Source organism: Enhydra lutris, unplaced genomic scaffold, assembly GCF_002288905.1.
Source record: "Enhydra lutris kenyoni isolate GAN:26980312 unplaced genomic scaffold, ASM228890v2 scaffoldscaffold90, whole genome shotgun sequence".
Lineage (NCBI taxonomy): Eukaryota > Metazoa > Chordata > Mammalia > Carnivora > Mustelidae > Enhydra > Enhydra lutris.
The window spans coordinates 6,390,019-6,406,916 of NW_019154174.1; the positions used below are offsets into that span (position 1 = coordinate 6,390,019).

Genomic DNA, 16,898 nt, shown 5'->3' on the forward strand with positions numbered 1-16,898 from the left:
TATGGGCACACACACGCACACACACACACACACACACACATACCCCTGTTCACAGAAGACAGAGCAGGGCTGCTGTGTTACACCTGGCCACAGTCCACACACAACAACCCAAGTGAAGGGGGAAAGCTCAGATGACACATAGACTGGGAGGGGGGCAGAAGGGGGATTTGGGGTTTCTACACACATGTACGCACGCACACACACACACGCTGGGGTGTCCACACGTCTTGAGCATGTTCTGGCGGCACGCATGTGGGTGTGCGTGTATAATCACGCCTGCTGCTGTCTACGTGCGGGGGTGGTCCGTGGCGGGTGCGGGGGGAGGTCCGGGGACTCTGGGGTCTGACAGGAAGTGGGGAAGGGGGGCTGCCTGGGTCTGTCTTCGGGGTGAGCCTGGAGCAGGGGATGGAGTGAAAGGGGTGGTGGGGGTATTGCTCCCAATGTGGTGGGGGAAGGGTCTGGGAGAGACAGGGGTGGGGGGGCCTACAAGCCCAGCGTCCCCCCAATGGATGACGCCAAGACCACCCCCAGCACCACACAGCAAATGATGATCATGATTTTCTTCTGCAGGCAGAAAGGTTGACAGAGAGGAAGGACGAGAGAGAGACAGAGAGATAAAGAGAGACAGACAGATGGGGGGGAGAAGGGGGAGGAGGTGTGAGGAAAAGAGGAGGGGAGAGAAAACAGAAAAAGGAAGAGGTCAGAGCCAGAGATAAGGCCTCCCTCTGGATTTCAACACTCACCTCAGCCCTGGCCTGAACCTACCGAAGCCCTCCTCCGCTCCAGCCCACCTGCCCTTGCTGCCCCCACTCCTCTCCCCCTCCCCAAGGCCCGCCCATCTCTCCCCCTACCCGCTTACCCTCCGGGCCTTGCTCTGGTATTTCACAGCTTTCTTGGTGTCGGACACAGCTCGCTCCACATAGTCCACGGAATGTTCCACGTTGTACTCAATGCGGTCAATCATCTCACCCTGCAGAGGATGGGGTGGGGACTGGGCTGAAGGGGGGGGGCACCCCAGGGACCTGAAGGAGGGTCCCAGAAGGCGGGGGAAAGGTAATACCTGGCTTTCCACAAGCATGGCCATGTCCACAAACATGTCATGCAGCTCTCGGATGCTGGTTTCCAGTTTGATGATCTCGTTGTGCCTCGTCTCGATCTCATTCAGTGCCTGCTTCGTCATCTGTGAGTCCATTTTGATCTAGGGCGATAAGGTGGGGGGGCGGGAGGGGAGGAGCTGCAGACCCCTCTTCACTCTGGTAAGTGTGGGTTCTGCAGCCAGAGTGTCTGGGTTCAAATCTGACTGTCATTTCCTTGCTCTAACTGTGGGCCAGTTGTTTAACCTTTCCGGGCCTCAGTTTCCACACTTAGAAAAGGTGGATGAGAGCAGTGCCCACCTCCCACCGTGCTTTGAGTTACTGTATATCCACCAATTAGAACGGCACCTGCTGGGCACACAGTAAGCACCAAAGAGAAGTCTGAGTTACAAGAAATAAAAGTTGGCTTGAACCCACCACCTCCCCAGGGCTTCCTCTAATACACACACACACACAGACACACACACCAGGGAAGAGCAATAGGGTTGCAGAGTCACCACTAGCATTGGGGGCCCCTGTCTGGTCAAAGGCAGAGGACACAGCAGAGAAAGCAAGTAGAAGCAGAGAAGGCCCAGCAGAGAAGGCACCGTGCCTGCTCTGGAGCCCCCAAGACATTAGGGAGGGCAGAAATAAAGAATTGCACTGCAGCCCTCAAGAGTCAGGGGGAGAGAAATTAACTCCCATCCACAAGCAGGGATTCCCTCTCCCCCCACACACCTGGCCTGAGCCAGGCCACTCGCTTCCCCAACTGCTTACTGTTCAGACCCCATCAAGCCATTCCCCTGCTCTGAAACCCTCCAGGGTTCCCCACAATTCCTCCCTGCCCCCCACCCACAGTCTGTATACCTTCACCCTATCCAGGGCTCAGTCTCCCTCTCTGTCCTCATCTCCTCCATCTCCTCTAACAGCCAAAATCATCCAATGGCTGTTTGGCAAGTGGTCCACTCTCCCCATCTTCGTTCAATCTGCTCCCCTTCTCTAGTGGGCTTTTCGCCCACCTCACCACGTCCAAACGTTCCTTGTTTCTTAAAGCACAGCTCCATGCCACTTCCCCCAGGAAGCCTTCCCTGACTCTAGGAGTTAACTGCTACCTTAGGGCCTGTCTGCGGGTTGCACATCCCTCAGGCAAGATCCCCAAGCACCATGCATTGTAATGACGGGTTTCCGTTGCAGTGACGGTGGGTTCACTGGCGGGGATCAGTTCTGTCCTCTTAGAACCCACCAGGCTCCCCTCTGTTCTCACGCGGAAGCCTGGGCAGAGCTGTTTGTGAGGACTCCAGGCGGCTACCTGGCCCTAATCAATTTGCTCCAAAGCTAATTTAATCAAGATCAGTTCTCTAAATAACAATTTGCTGAAAACTGCTAGACAGTCACTGAACAGACTGGAGTTCTGGTCTAGAAATCTTAACCAGAGCCGTTCTGCCATCAGAAGCAGAGACAGAACTGGGCAGGCCAAGGCAAAATCTACAAAGAGAAAGGAGAACTACAGTGGGGGAAGCCCATCCACTCACATTTAAGAGGACAAAGGCAGGGCAGGACGTAAAACTTTAGCAAAACTAAAACTGGTATTTTTTTCAAAATTTCATAATGTAGGCACATTACTCATTTGGTGAAATGCCCCGCTTCGGCAGGGAGTAGCGTATCTTCTCAGGACGTCAAAGCCCTAACTGGCAGGAAGGAGACCGTGTATCTGAATCCTGGCTCCAGGGCCCTCCGGTTAATCTCCGCATCAGATGTCCTCACTGGTGAAATCTGGCTCCCTCAGAGGGTGGTGGTGAGGACCAGATGAGACAGCAGGTACATGTGAATATGTAAGGTGCTCAGAACGGTGTGTGGCTACTCAACACATTGCCCATTTTTATGGGGGCGCCTTCCTGCCCTGCTCCCATGGAAACCCCAGCTCCAGGTCCTGGCTTTCTGCTGTCTGTGATCCCAGGGTGGACTTAGGACCTTAACTCAACCTCAGCTCGGGGAGGGAGAAGTAAATGTTTTCCAAAGCCGGACCCACCCCCACCCGGGGCTCACATCATCGGTGAAGATGGCCAACTTCCCGCTCTCCAGCATGTCTTCCAGTTCCTCGTTCGTGGTGGTCCTTCCAGCTGTGGGGAGAAAGGCCTCCCTGCTCATGGACTGGGCCAGTCTGGGGGCCTGAGGTGGTGGGATAGGGCAGAGACCCAGGAGCCCACCCTCCCCACCAGCCTTCAGCCTCCACACAAGGCCTGGGGAAGCCACGGAAGAGGGCTGGGGCAAGCCGGGGAACTCTGAAGCGGGGCACACGCACTGATCTCCAGCTGCCGCTGGATCCGGTCCTTGCAGCGGTCCCGGTACTTGGACTGGGTCGCGTTATATTCGGTCATTACTTCCACGAACTTCCGGGAGAGTGTGGAGTGCTAGGGTAGGGGTACAGACACATCAGGAGGCCGGGACAGGGTGGCGAGGAGGCCAGTGGAGGGATGCAGCGGGGAGGAGCTGAGCTGGCCTGTCGCCCTTCTTTAGCTCGCGCCACGATCCCAACCCCAGATAAGTGCTCAGTCCCAGGACGCCGCCCCCCACCCCCGCCGCCAGGCCCCTCATCCAACGCCCTAGCCTGCAGTGGCCCGGCTGCGCCCCCGCCCCACTCCACTGTGGCCGCCCACTCTCATTTCCCGGCTCCAACCAGGGCTCCCTTCCCAGTCCTGTCCAGTCCAGTCCAGTCCGGCCCAGCCCCCGCCTCTCCAGGCCGCAGCCTCCTACCTGGGTCTTGCGGATGCGCAGGTCCGCCGAGGAACGGTTCAGCCCCTCCTCTTGTTCAATGCTTTGTTCGATTGCTGCAGGAGAGAGGGTACAGTGACCGGCCCGGGGACCCGGGACATGTGGGGCAGGGATCTGGGACGTAGGAAGGGTTGACATCCCGAGGCAGGCCCCGGGCCTGTGAAGAGATGTCACCCCCATGGCGAGGGCAGACAGTAAAGGATCCAGGGTGCGGGGACAGGAGGTAGATGAATAGAGGACACACAGATCGGTGGGTCTGGAAGGCAGGTAGGAAGGAAGATTGAGGGTCACAGGGTCACCAGACAGAAAGGGGCTACTTGTTCTGGCGGAAGGGTTGGGTCTTGAAGGGTCCCACAGCTGTAACTCCTGCTTGACCCCACGAGGGTCTCCAGTAGGTGGGGAGCTCTCCACTTCCTACAGCCTCTGGAAAGAGGGCAGGAACCCGTCCTGCGGTTTTTCTGGCGGAAGGCTGGCACTTCAGGTGGGTCAGGTTCTAGTGGCCGCCTTTTTCTTGGAAAATTCTAGGGGGAAGGAGGGATATTCCGACAGAAAAGAGCTCTCCCCCAGCCCTGCAAAGTGATCTCTGTTTCTGGAATTCCCACTTCTAAAGACTGTTCTGGAAAAGCACACAGATTAACTGGGAGTCCTGCTTCTGGATCAGGCTCTCCTGACATCCATCCTTCAGATTTTCTAAAAAAGAGGTTGCCTGTGATAAGATCTACAGTGCTCTGAAAATGCAGCAGAGATGGATCACCAGGCCCTCCAGACCTGGAAGGGCCTCCAGGCCATTCCTGAGAACATCACTCCTCTGTTCTGCTGGCAGCAGGAAAGGTTGGGGGCTAAACAGCACCCCAGTGCTCTCCTGCCACCAATGGCGGGCACAGGGACTGAGTGACACTTCTGGCCTGCCTGCTTCGGAAAAGGCACAGGAACGCCAGGCACAGCCAGGGAGGTCGGAACCTCTGGCCCCTACGGGGACTCTGTTGTCAGACTTGGGTCTGGGGCCAAACTCCATAGTGAAGGGTCGTTCAGAGGATCTCACTGACTTCTTACAACAATCCTGAGTTCAGTGATAATCCGCCCATGGGTCACGCTAGAACCTGCGGTTCAGCCAGCTAAAGCGACTCACTTATGGTCACACACAAAGCCCGAGCTCATGCCACCAAGTAGCTGGAGGAAGATGGAGGAGAAGAGAATCTTTTTCTGGGGGTCTGGAAGGTCAGCTTCTCTACGTCACTGCTACATTTCCTAGCTCTTTCTTGGTGTGTTTCTGGACTCACACATAATCCACGGAGCCTACCTCGTGGTCTTATAGAGAGTGTTAAGGTCAGAGCTCGGTGGGCCCAAAGAAATCTTTACGCCCAGGGGTTTTTAAGCAGCGTTCTAGAGAACCCTGCTTCGGAGAAAGAACCTCAGCAGCCATTGCTGGAGGAAAGGGGAGACCAGGTAGGTAGGGCACTGCGCCTCTCAACCCCAGTGCAGCAAGAACAGCCTATCTTTTCTGTATTGTATATATTGGAGTTCTTTGTAAGATTTCATTAAGAAAAAAAAAAAAAAAAGTGCTACCCCCTGGAAGAAAAGCCTGCTTTGGAATTGCTTCTGTTTTTCTTACTGAGCCAGTGAGGAAGCCGAGGGGAGGAATGAGTTGATGATGGAAGTTGTCCAGAACTGAGTTGATGATGGAAGTTGAACTCCCTCTGCCTGGCTTTGTACTTAATGTGCTCCCAGTTTAAGTCATTTTCCTTTCCAAGATGCAAGTGTAAAAGGGTTATTTTTACTGATCAGCATTGGAGGCTCATACATGACCTCCCACTGAGTGCGGGAACACATGGAGTCCCTGTTCTCCTCTCTCTGGACCCAGGTAGGTGTGTTCAAGGCCAGGCACCTGACCTGGCACCTGTTCCCCAATGCCCTGCCCTGTGCCTCGGACAAAGTAGGTGGCTGGCAAATGTTTTCTGAGGCTGAATTTACCCCATCACGGTAACACTGCTATTCCCCTGGCACGGACAGACAAGGAGGTTCCCAACCCACAATGCTTTGGGGGAAGGTGGTTATTACCAGCACCCAAGTCCTTAAATTAGAGTGAATACATAAGCATTTGGCAGGTCCCTCCTGAAAGCTTGCCAGCTCCTGATGTCAGCCACACAATCCAATCTGTCCTGAGCCGAGGATACCAGTTCAGAAGCATTTGCTGGGCCCACCTACTGGGTGCTTAGCGCTATGCGCGGCACCTGTTCTGGAGAAAGAAGGATTTAATGAAACCGAAGCCACTTGGAAGCCTCTCTTTTCTGGTGGACCTTCACGCTGGTGGATCCAGCCATGCTCAGATGCACCTTGGACAGAAACCCTCCTCTCCCTCATTTCTTTGTCATGTATCTTTCTCCAAAGATCTGGATCTGGGGTTTTGTGCTTTCTCACTGTTTAGGAAGCTGGGTCCTGGAAACCTGTAGGCACTCCTTATAGAAAGGCATGTTTGGTCCCATGAGGGCAGAGTTGTTTTTCCCCTGAGTCTGGGGATTGCATTCCTCACCTTTCAACTTGGAGCGAACCTTGTTGGCCGTCTTCTTGATGTCTGCGGTGAGGTCCTCCAGCTCCTGTTTGGTCTCTGAGGGGAGAGCCAGAGTGGGTAAGAAGTCTGGAGGGGAGCCCACCCCCCACCTCCTCCCCCTTCAACACTGTCCACCCCCATCCCGCTGACGGCCACCCAGCAGCAGTACTCACTCTCATCTGGATTGGGGGCGGCCAGGATGGCACTGTGCTGTTTTTTCACTTGCTCCACATCCTCTGACAGTTTCTCAATGCAGCCCCGGATCTCTTCCACCTGGGGTACCAGATCAGCTGTGCCCAGCCAAGTCGCTGAGCCAGGCAAGGGGCCCTGGGGCTTAGATGGGGTTTGGGTAATCCAGAGTCGAGGGACAGGTAAAAAGGCCAAGAGGGTGTAGGAGTGGAGAGCAGGGGTGGGAACAGGGCAAGGGAAGTCATTGCCTGGGGGCCAGCTTCTGGGTCTGGAGCATCAGACGCTCAGTTACCTGTTCAAAGAACTCGTCCATGAAGTGGTCGCGATCCACGTGGACCACCTCCTCTTCATCATCACTGTCTTTAGCCTGGGAGGCAAAGAAAGGTAGAATTCATGAACAGTCCCTATCCTGAGTCTGATGCTCCCAGCTCTAGGTTCAGAGCAGAGGCCTGGGAAGGGGTCATCTGCAGGGGGAGCAGGTCATCCGCAGGTCAAATGCAAGAGCCCCAAGCGGTCCAAATGAACATTGGAAAAATTGTGGAACAGGGTCCGGGAAGCCAGGTAGCTGATAGCCCAAGGGACACCTTGGAGGGAATTAGCAGAAGGCACTCTTTCAAGGGTGGATGTGACCCCAAGAATGCAGTCACCCTGGGGGGGGCGATGACACCCAGGACAGCTGCCACTAACCGGTATCATAGCTACCAGCTAAATGTCAGCCTTGCAGGAATTGGCTCTGAGCTCCGGGAAGGGGTCTGGAATGGAAGCCTCTGGAGGCTGACTCTAGCCGCTATCTCCCCAGCCACTCCTGTCCAGGCCTCACTTTGCTCCCCTTCTCTTCCCCCTCCAGCCTCCACCAGACTGGCCTCGTCCCCTGTGCAAGGTCACTTCACTGCCAGCTGCGGGTACCAAGTTGAGCGAGCATAGTCAAGCCCAGGAAGGGCTGGAGGAGACCCCTGGGCAGCACCGCAAGCCCCCACCCGCACCCCTGCTCCCCGCGCCTGCCCCCTCCCGCTTGCTCTCACCCTCTCCACGGCTCTGCCCCTCTGGCGTATTCACTTGCTTTCATCTAGCCTCTCCCCACTTCACACCCACCTACTCTCACTTGCCTGGATTTCCCAGTTGCAACCTGCAGCTGCTCAGCCCTCCACCCCCAAGGCTCAGAGACACAAAGGGATTCACCCACCCACACCGCCCCCGCCCCCGCCACCGCCAGACAGACCAGTGACACAGACAGAAGGGCTGACACACAAGGCACACAGAAATAGGCCCCCGGACACCCACGCGGAGATACACTGACACGCTGATGTTCACCCACACGCGGCCCCACGGCAAAGCTGCCTGCTGCCACGCGTGGCCACACAGACGTGCACCCGCAGCCCCAGGGACGTCTGAGAGCACCCTGCAGGCCTCATCTCCCAGGCTCTCCCAGCCTCAGGCCTGCACACTCATGCGGAGCCAGGAAAGAAGACAGGGACGGACCGGCCTCCCCAGTGCTCCGCGCTCCTGACTGGAGACTCTTCTCCGCTTGGGGCAGAAGTCTGAGGACAAAAAGCTGAGCCCGTCAAGCTTAATTACACGCGGAGCCCTAATCAGCCCCAGTGGAAATTTAAACAGACTGGCTTCCGGAAACAACCTAGCCCAAACGGGACAGAATCGGACTACCCGAGCCTGAATGACATCAAGACCGGATCCGAAGGTGTCCACCTGGAGCACAGCCAGTTGGGATCCAGAGAGAGGAGCTCCCGTGGATCCCCGACAGGGTCCAAGCAGATCGCAGACAGGACCTGACGGAAACCAGACAAGCTCAGACCCAACTAGACTCAGGGCAGACAGATCCCAGACAGCTCAGATCGAACCTAGACAGAGCCAGATGGGCCCGAGATGCAATCTAGGCAGCCAAGTGAACTCGGAATCAGCAGAGCCCCGACAGCCCTGGGAGGAGCCTGCGAGCCGGGGGAGCCCTCCAGCTGCACGCTCTCGATGCCCCCCTCCCCAGGTTCCTACCCAAACAGAATGCAAGGGATTCTCCCTACAGACACTGGGCCCCACCCCACGTCAGAAAATGTATTCAGCACTTCCAGTGAGTTTCCAGACGATCCCAAACATCCACTGGGAAAGGGAGGCTCCTCTGTCTCTGTGCACAGCTGCCTTCGGAAGGAGAGGGGCACAGGTGGGGCTTGGGTACTCGGAGAGGACTTCTGGCTTCTCAGGTCTCCACCAGATCTGGGGTTACTCCGATAGACCTTGCCCCTGAGAGGCTCTGGGAGGCTCAGCTGCTCTTGGAGGACGGACCAGCTTCCCCTGATGCCCTGCCCTCAAAACCAGCTGTCCCACGGGGTCTCCTTCCCCTAGAGCCAAAACCACTCCTCCGTCCTTTCTCTGACTTGGGCCCCTTCCCAGCTGCCCAGAGGTCATGGGGCATCCCTCTGGCCTGGGAACTTTCCTGTTCTCCACCTTTTCCCCAGGCTGACTTTCGACCTTCTAAAGTCTGATTTCCCTTTCTCTCTCCGGTTTGTCCCCAGAGCCAAGTTCCCCTCGATTCTGCCCTGGGGCATCCCTGGTTGCCTGTTTACTTGTCCTTGAGAGAGGAAGAGATGTAGAGACCCAAGGATGACTTATTTGGTATAATAATTACAGGGAGCTAAGAGCTAATAATCCTCTACATTTCACAAACACTTTTACATCTATAATCCCTTTTGATCCTGACCACACGGGCCTGAAAGGAAGGCTGAGCAAATATCATTGTCTCCATTTTACAGATGAAGGAACGGGGAGGTTGGGTGCGGGGGAGGGAAGTGACCCATCCAAGGGCGCCTGGGCTGAATGGGCTGGCAATCATAAGCATCTAAGACAGACTCCCCCCTAGCCCTTCGAAGGCTCGAGGCCAGGCCACCTCCTTCCAGGGCCTCTGCCACTAGCTGTTTTCCCTCTCAGCTCAGCTCCTGCTAAGGCCCAGTCTGGTGGGGCTCTGTGCCCTGAAATCCTGGGGAAATACTATCTTTTAACAGCATCTTCTACCTGGGCTTTACATCCTTGTTTATCTCATTAACTCTTTCTTTAAACCCTATCAGGGCCCCTGGACAGCATAATTATAATTAATGCCAAACATTTACATAGCATGTGATAACGAGCTGGGCACGGTTCTACGCCCTTGGGATATTTGTCCATTTAATTCTTACAAAAGCCTTTCTGGAGGTCGGTATTATTATAGCTCCCTTTTATAGACAGGGAAACTGAGGCACAGAGAGGCTAAAGAACTTGCCCAGGCTAGCAGCTACAAGGCCACACGATTTCTGCCTTCTGGGCTTCAGCCTCTGCCTTAGCTGAACAGCAAGAATATCATCTGCCCCAAATGCTAGGCAGGTGGAGGCAATGAGTCCAGGCAGGAAAAATGCCTAATGTTGCCAGAAAGACGCAGTGTTTCGTGAGGGTTGGCTGGTACCCCCTGCAGCTCCTGTGTTACAGATACGGAAGCAGGCTCAGAGAGGTTGCCTGACCTTCCAAAGGCTTCACAGCAAAACAGCCCAGAGGTGGGACCTGAACTCCAAGTGCTTAATCCCAGGCTTCCCTGGACCCCACTCCACCCCATCCTGCTCTGCTTGTCCCCAGCACTGCTGAACTCCTGTGGCCAGGAGAAAAATCCAGGAAGGCCGGCCAGGCTGCAGGAAGAGCCCAGGTAGGAAGCCAGGCGCTCTACCTCCCCTCGCCCTCCTCTGTGATCCGAGGCAAACCTCAGCCCTTCTCTGCACCCCAGTCGGTCTGTGGAATGGGCAGGCTGGTGCACCAAGGGCCTCCCTGCTCTGAGGGGTGCGCGTTTAATAACGACTGCGGCCTCCATTTCCAGAAGGAGCTGGCCGGCCTGAGGGAACGCAGGCTGTGGGCAAATGAGATCACCCAGGAAGAGATGATCACATGCGCCCGATCCGCTTGAGGGACAACTCAAGCCTCAGTTTCCTCATGTCCGAAATGAAGGAGATAAGAAATCTAACATGTATGTACTAGTTATGGTGAGCTGGGCCCTGTGATACATGTTTTGTTCATTTCGTTTAACCCTCATAAGCACTCCATGAAGCAGATACTATTCTTATACCCATCTGACAGAGGAGGAAACTGAGGCATGGAGCGATTAAGTGACTCGCTCAAGATGATACAGCAGGCACCGTCAGGGGCACCAGGTTTGAACCCAGGCCCTCTGCCCTTCCTGCTCACCAGCTCTACCAGTGCTTAAGAGCATTCCATGAGGGACTGCAGAGGTCCTGGGTGCCCTGTGGCTCCGCCTTGGGCATCGGGGGCATCAGATCCAAGCCTCCAGCTGCAGTCTTTCCCATCAGAGAGACCAGCGGCCCTTGGGCACACCCGTGCGGGGTGACAACAGAGACAGATGTGTGGATGGAAGGAGAGGGACACAGTGAGCCAGCAAGTCAGGGACCAGAGACAGATGGTGAGAAGGTGACTAACACAGAGGCGGAAAGAGCCCGGTGTTGGGTGACAGCAAAGTCATAGAGCGCGCGCGCGTGTGTGTAAACACACATGCGTACCCATGCACACAGCACACACGTGCTCACGCGGGGTGCAAGCATGGCTCGATCTAGAGGCAGCTGTCCCTCTCCGCCGCACCCCCACTCCTGTCCATCTGTCTCCCTGACTGGGCCTTTCCGCCCTCCCAGCGCCCAGCCTGGCCCTCCCACCCCCACCTTGCCACTTGGCCCTCCCTCCTTCCCCACCTCTACTCCCCTCCGAGTCCTCCCTCTGCCCCACTGAGTCATTCATTCACCTAGCAGACATGTATGAGCTGAGCCACGTTCCCTGGCTGCTGCTGAGAACACAGTGGTGGATAAGACAGGAAGAAGGTCCTGCCTCGGAGAGATCGAGGGTGATGAAGAATGAACAAGACGGGTTCAGTCTGTGCTAGCTAGCAGGGGCTATCAGGGGTGGCTTTTTTCAGGATGACACAGAATTTTAGGCGGAGGGAACAGCAGTCCACGTGGAGGGAAGAGCACTCAAAACAGAGAGACCAGCAGAGGGAACAGCAAGTGCCAAGGCCCTGAGGCAGGGGTGAATTTGGTATGTCTGCATGGCAGAAAGGAGCCCTGTGCAGCTGGGGGATTGGCAGCCCATCACCAGGGCTCTGCTGGGCCCTGCTCACTCATGGGGTCACTCTTGCCTGCTGTCATTCAGGCGTGCCATCTAAGGCCCTCTCTGTGCCTAGCCCATATCTGAGTGCTACCCAGATGACTCAGTCCCTGCCTTCAGGGTGCGTGGCTTGTCCCATCACAGCCCCCACGCCCACCGGGCCTCAGATTTGAGCCTCCCTCATTGCGGGCCTTGCCAGATCTCTCCAAAGTCCAAAGGCAACACCCCCGCCCCCATGCTTCTCTCTCTCCCCAGTCCTCCCCTCTACCCCACTTACTCCTCTTTCTCTCCTGTTGAGCCCCATCCCTGGCCCCACCCCTTGGACTCTGGAGCACCCGTCAGGCTGACGAGCTCCCCTCCAGCCCAGCAGCTCCCAGCTCGCACCCAGAGGTGCCTGGTGAATTTAGAAAACAGAAAACCCTGGTTCGGCACCAGCTCTGCTTACCATCTGTTTGACCTCGGTCAGGCTGCCTCTCTGGCCCTTTCTACTCCAAAATAAATTAGGGGTCACATCCCGCCCATCCCAGGGGGCTGATGTGATAAGGTTCAAGGGAAATAAGCAAGTCAGCTGTAGAATAACAAACACTCACAGAGCACTGGGTGCCCAGGGCCCTTCTAGGCACCTTTTGCCTATTACCTAGTTCCAATCCTTTGGACAACCCAGCGAACAGGTACAATTGTTACTCCCAATTCACATGTGAAGAAACTGAGGACCAGAGAGGTTAAGAAACTTACCCAAGGTCACACAGGAAGTAGCAAAGCTAGGATTTGAACCCAGACAGTCTGACTCCCAACTCTGTGCCCTCACCCGCTATGTGATAAACAGATTTGAGAACCCCTGGGGAACGCTAAGTCCTGCTGGAAAGATGATCAGGTCCCTTGAGGTGACACCCCCCTCCAGCCCCCACCATCCCTCTCAGAATCACAGAGACTGCTTTAGCAGGCCTCTTTCCTACCCTGCCCAGTCTCTCCTGCCTCCCAGTCTCCTCACTCTCAACTCTAGTGGGGAGACCCTGGCACTCCTTGCATCTGGCAGCTTCTTTCCGCCCTACCCACCAGCCCCCTCCCAAATCTCCAGTCTCTCTGAGCTGTGACTAACACCAGAGCCATTTGCCCCAGCCCCCTTTACCCCCCCATGCCACCTCCCACCTCCCCACCTGGCTGCCCACCCCTGCAGCCCCAGCAGCCAGAACTCCTAGCTTCTGGGCAGGGGCCTATCTGATCCACTTGGATGAGGATGCCATGCTCTGCCTCCCCCTCCCTCCGTGTCTTAGGACTTTCCCTCCGTCTCTCTGATTAGACCTCAAATTTGCCAGCACCTCACCTCAACAACCGCTTTCCATTTCTCTGGGTTTTGGAGTCATGGAATAGTGTTGGCGGCAGGGGATCTGGGTTCCAATCTATGTTCCTCACTTGAGAGCTGTGTGACCTTGGGCCAGTTATTTAACCACTCTGGGCCTCAGTTTCCTCAGCTATAACATGAGGTAGTCTCTCAATCTACATACCTCACCAGGAGGTCAGCGAGGTTCTCATGAGATTATGGATGGCAAACTGCTTTGGAAAATGCAATGTGAAAGAAGGGGAGCTCGGAGCGCTAATGTGGGAGCCAGCCCGCCTGCCTGCCTTTTCTATGTGACTCTGGCTATGTGACTCTGATCAAGTTACTTAACCTCTCTGGGCCTCAATTTCCTTACCCATAAAATGGGACCAAACTAGTACCAGGGTTGTGGCGGAGACCAAAATGAGTAAACATGAATAAAACGCTTAGTACAATTTCTGGCACTAGAAGGTTGATTATTTTTATTACTGTCCTTTAGTGGATGCCCGGCCCCATATTCAGTGGAAGTCGAATACAGAAACCTTCAAAATTCCCTCTTTCAACCACCAGTTTCTCCTTCCTTCCGATTTGCCAACACATCTTTCCCCGGAGACAGCAACAGTCATTTTATTTTCCAGCCCCTTCCTCCTAGCTTTCTGTAGCCTGGTTTCCCACATCCCTATCCTGGGGGCTCCCCAAAACAGAGCTTTTTAACCCCCGTGTGGAGACTTCTGTTTCAAAGATCAAAAAAGCAGAGACTCATGTCAACTTGCCAGACTGAAACCCAAATTCCCATCTGATCCTCCCACCCACTTGCATGGTGACCTTGGGCGAGCTCTTGCTATCTCTGAACCTCAGCTTCCTCATCTGTCAAATGGGGTAGTAACCCGGGGAAAGGAAACAACCAACAGGGTCCCCCTGGTAGAGACCCAGGGCGTCAGGATGCATCATGGCTCTGGCTAGTACTTTCTGAACATAACACCACAGGCCCCCAGCACACAGCAGGCTGTCAGCTTTGCCTTCTCGGACCCCGGGTCATTTCTACGAACCCCCCAACATTCTCCCTACCCTAGAAACCGGTCTCATCAAGCCTCTCCAAGTGGCAGCCTCCACTGTGGGCATCAGCGCCACCCTCCTCCCCTGTCACCCAAACTGCCTGGCCAGACTCCTGAAGCTGGGCCTCTTCAAGGCCTGCAAACCAGGGGCCCACACCAACCAGCCCCTGCCTGTTCAGGATGCCCCAGTTCCACCCAGCAGAGCACGGTCCGTGTCACACAACCCAATTCCATGGCCCTGTGCACAGAGCCTCCTCCCCCTCTCTCCTCTGCAACCCATCTCCCACCTCTGGGGTCACCCCATCCCCAGCCCTGGCCCTCTGGCTGTCTCCTGAGGCCACCCCTTCCCTCCTCATCTCTGAGAGGTGCCCCCTCCCCACAGGGAGCAACACTCGCGTGTGCACACACACACATATACACTTCAGTCACTGCCAGGTGTTGGCATCTCTGTCCCAACCTGTGTCCTTCCCCATAGCACTCCCCGAATCTTGGTCCCGCTAGACTCAGCCTGGCCCAGTAACCACCCCCATCTTTCTAATTCCGCAAATCTGCCCAAGGGAGGACAGTACCCTCCAATTCTCTCCTGACATTCACTCTCTCCCATCCCGGATTAGACCCCCAGGCCCTCCTGGGAACGTGGGTAGCTAAAGCCCCTGGAACCTCTCCTGCCCCCTTGAGTCTTAATGGCCTCCAACCTCTTCCAGCCACCGTCCCCAAAATGCAGGTTCATTGGAGACATCAGGTGCCTCCAGATACTGGGGTGCCCCTACCACCAACCTCCTCCTGTCCCGTCGTTTGCCCCCATGTCCCAGCACCTCCCCCACTCCACCCCCACGCGCTCCCCCAATATTGGGGTCCCGCCCCCCCATTTTCCCCACCCCCAAGCTCACACTCCGCAGCTCCTGAGTCCGATCCTTCATCCTGCGACGGCTCCTCCTCCTCCTCCTCCTCGTCCTCCTCCTGCCTCTGCTGCTGCTCCCTGCCTCCTGCCTCGGGGCTGGAGGCTGGAGTCTGGGGGCGCCGGGGGGGCACCCGAGCCGCTGGGGGGGCCCGCGGGCGGGGGCGGGGCCGGGGGCGACGGGCCGAGGGCCGGGCAGGGGCAGGGGCCTGGGCCGGGCTCGGCTCTGCCGGGGCTGCGGTGGCGATGCGGCTGCGGCACAGGCTCGGATGGAGGGATGCGGGAGCCGAAGCGCGGGGGAGGGGGGCGGAGGGAGGTAAGGAGGAAGGGAGGGAGGGGGGAACCGGGAGGGGGCGGAGAGCAGGGGGCATGCGCAGCGCCCGGGGCTGGGGGCGCCTGGGGGTTGTAGTCCGGGGGAGGGGGACCAAGGGGGAGGGGGAGTAAAGAGGCCTAGAGGCAGGTGGGGAAGGGCAGAGCCAGAGAAGTGGGGAGAGATTTCGCGGAGAGACAGAGGAGATGCGGCGGGAGGCAGGGAGCTGTTTGCTGGGTTGGGGGGGGCGGGGGGGGGGGGGGGGGGGGGGGCACGGCAGAAAAGAGGTAAGGGGAGTGATTTCAGGGAATAACCCAGGGAGGGGTGCAGTGGATCCCTTTACAGCAGGAGATATAGGTAGACTTTATGTTTGGTGTCTGCGAGTTATCTGTGTGAGCCCGGCTCGACCACCTCTGTGTGTTATCCCTGCAGGAGGTTCTTTAGACACTAGAAATAGCAAAAGTGACCCTCTAGGTGGCTTTTGTGATGCAAGGAATCAGCCAAGCCTGAGAAGGGCAGGGACTTGTTTGTTTTGGGGTTTATTTTGCACAGCCTTCCTTACTCTATCTGTGCCCACCTCTGGGCAGCAGTGGGTCTCAGAGGTCTGCTTGTCTACCTCTGGGAACAGGGGGCTCACTACCTTTCCTGACCTCTTGGCCTATCTTCACATGGCTCTGACTGTTGAAAAGGAAATTCGTCCTTATTGGGAGGGGAATGCTGGTACCCCGGCAGATGCAAGTACCCTCCGTCCTTCTCCTTGATCCCCACCTCTCTTCTCCCCATAGCCATATTCTAACATCACATCAACAACTCCACCCCTGCAGTGGGCTTTGGCCCCTTGACAGGCCTTGAACCAGCTTCTACCAATTTACCCCAAGACCTTCTTGATGCCAAATCCATCGGCCACTGGTCAGGCCTTACCCTTCATGATCTTTCGGTGACATATGACCCTGATGACCTCTCTCTTTTTGAAACCCTCCCCTCCTTGACTCTCAGCCTGCCTCCAGCCTCCCTTCCCCCATCTCCACCCCCAGTTTCTGAATGTTGTTTTCCAGCCTCCTTCCAGATCCATCCTTTCTCCCACAACCCCTCTATATCAGGGTTCCCTGGGCCCCACCCTGGGTTCTCCTCTCTTCTTTCTTTACCCTCTCACTTTCCAGGGCCGACTGCACCTACTTGCCCACAGTACCCACATCTGTGGCTCCAAGACAGACCCTCCTCCTCAAAGACAGCCCCTGCTCTGAGCACTGAGAACAGAGAGGCGAAAGATATCATCAGAGATTCGAGGAAGTCCGTAACTGCAGTGAGTGAGGCCAGAGCTTTGATGGAACCTCCAAGACTGTGGCGGCCTTGCCTCCTCCTCCCAAAGCGCTCCTTCCTGTGTTCTCCATCAGAGGTGGCATCTCCATCAGCCAGTCACCGAGAGCAGATAGAAGACTGACCTTGGCTCCCTCCCCAATCCCCATAATGCTGCCATGTTCTGAGCGCACCCCCCCCCCACCTGGGTTTCATGCAGAGTAGGTCCTAGAATCTTCCCAATCACATAGCTGCTACTGCCATTATCCCAAGTGCACAGATCAGGAAACTGAAGCTCGGAATGCT

General features: G+C 56.3%; 1 protein-coding gene across 1 annotated transcript; it reads right to left on the reverse strand.

Annotated features, from left to right (window-relative positions):
* Positions 1–385: 385 nt before the first annotated feature.
* LOC111162304 (syntaxin 1B) lies at positions 386–15,032 on the reverse strand. The gene is made up of 10 exons (XM_022526631.1): positions 14,979–15,032; positions 6,875–6,949; positions 6,567–6,666; positions 6,376–6,450; positions 3,828–3,901; positions 3,376–3,484; positions 3,120–3,193; positions 1,061–1,198; positions 860–970; positions 386–564 (listed from the first exon to the last, which is right to left on the reverse strand). The coding sequence occupies exons 1-10, from the start codon at positions 15,006–15,008 to the stop codon at positions 484–486; spliced, it is 867 nt and encodes a 288-aa protein (XP_022382339.1). The 5' UTR covers positions 15,009–15,032; the 3' UTR covers positions 386–483.
* Positions 15,033–16,898: the final 1,866 nt, after the last annotated feature.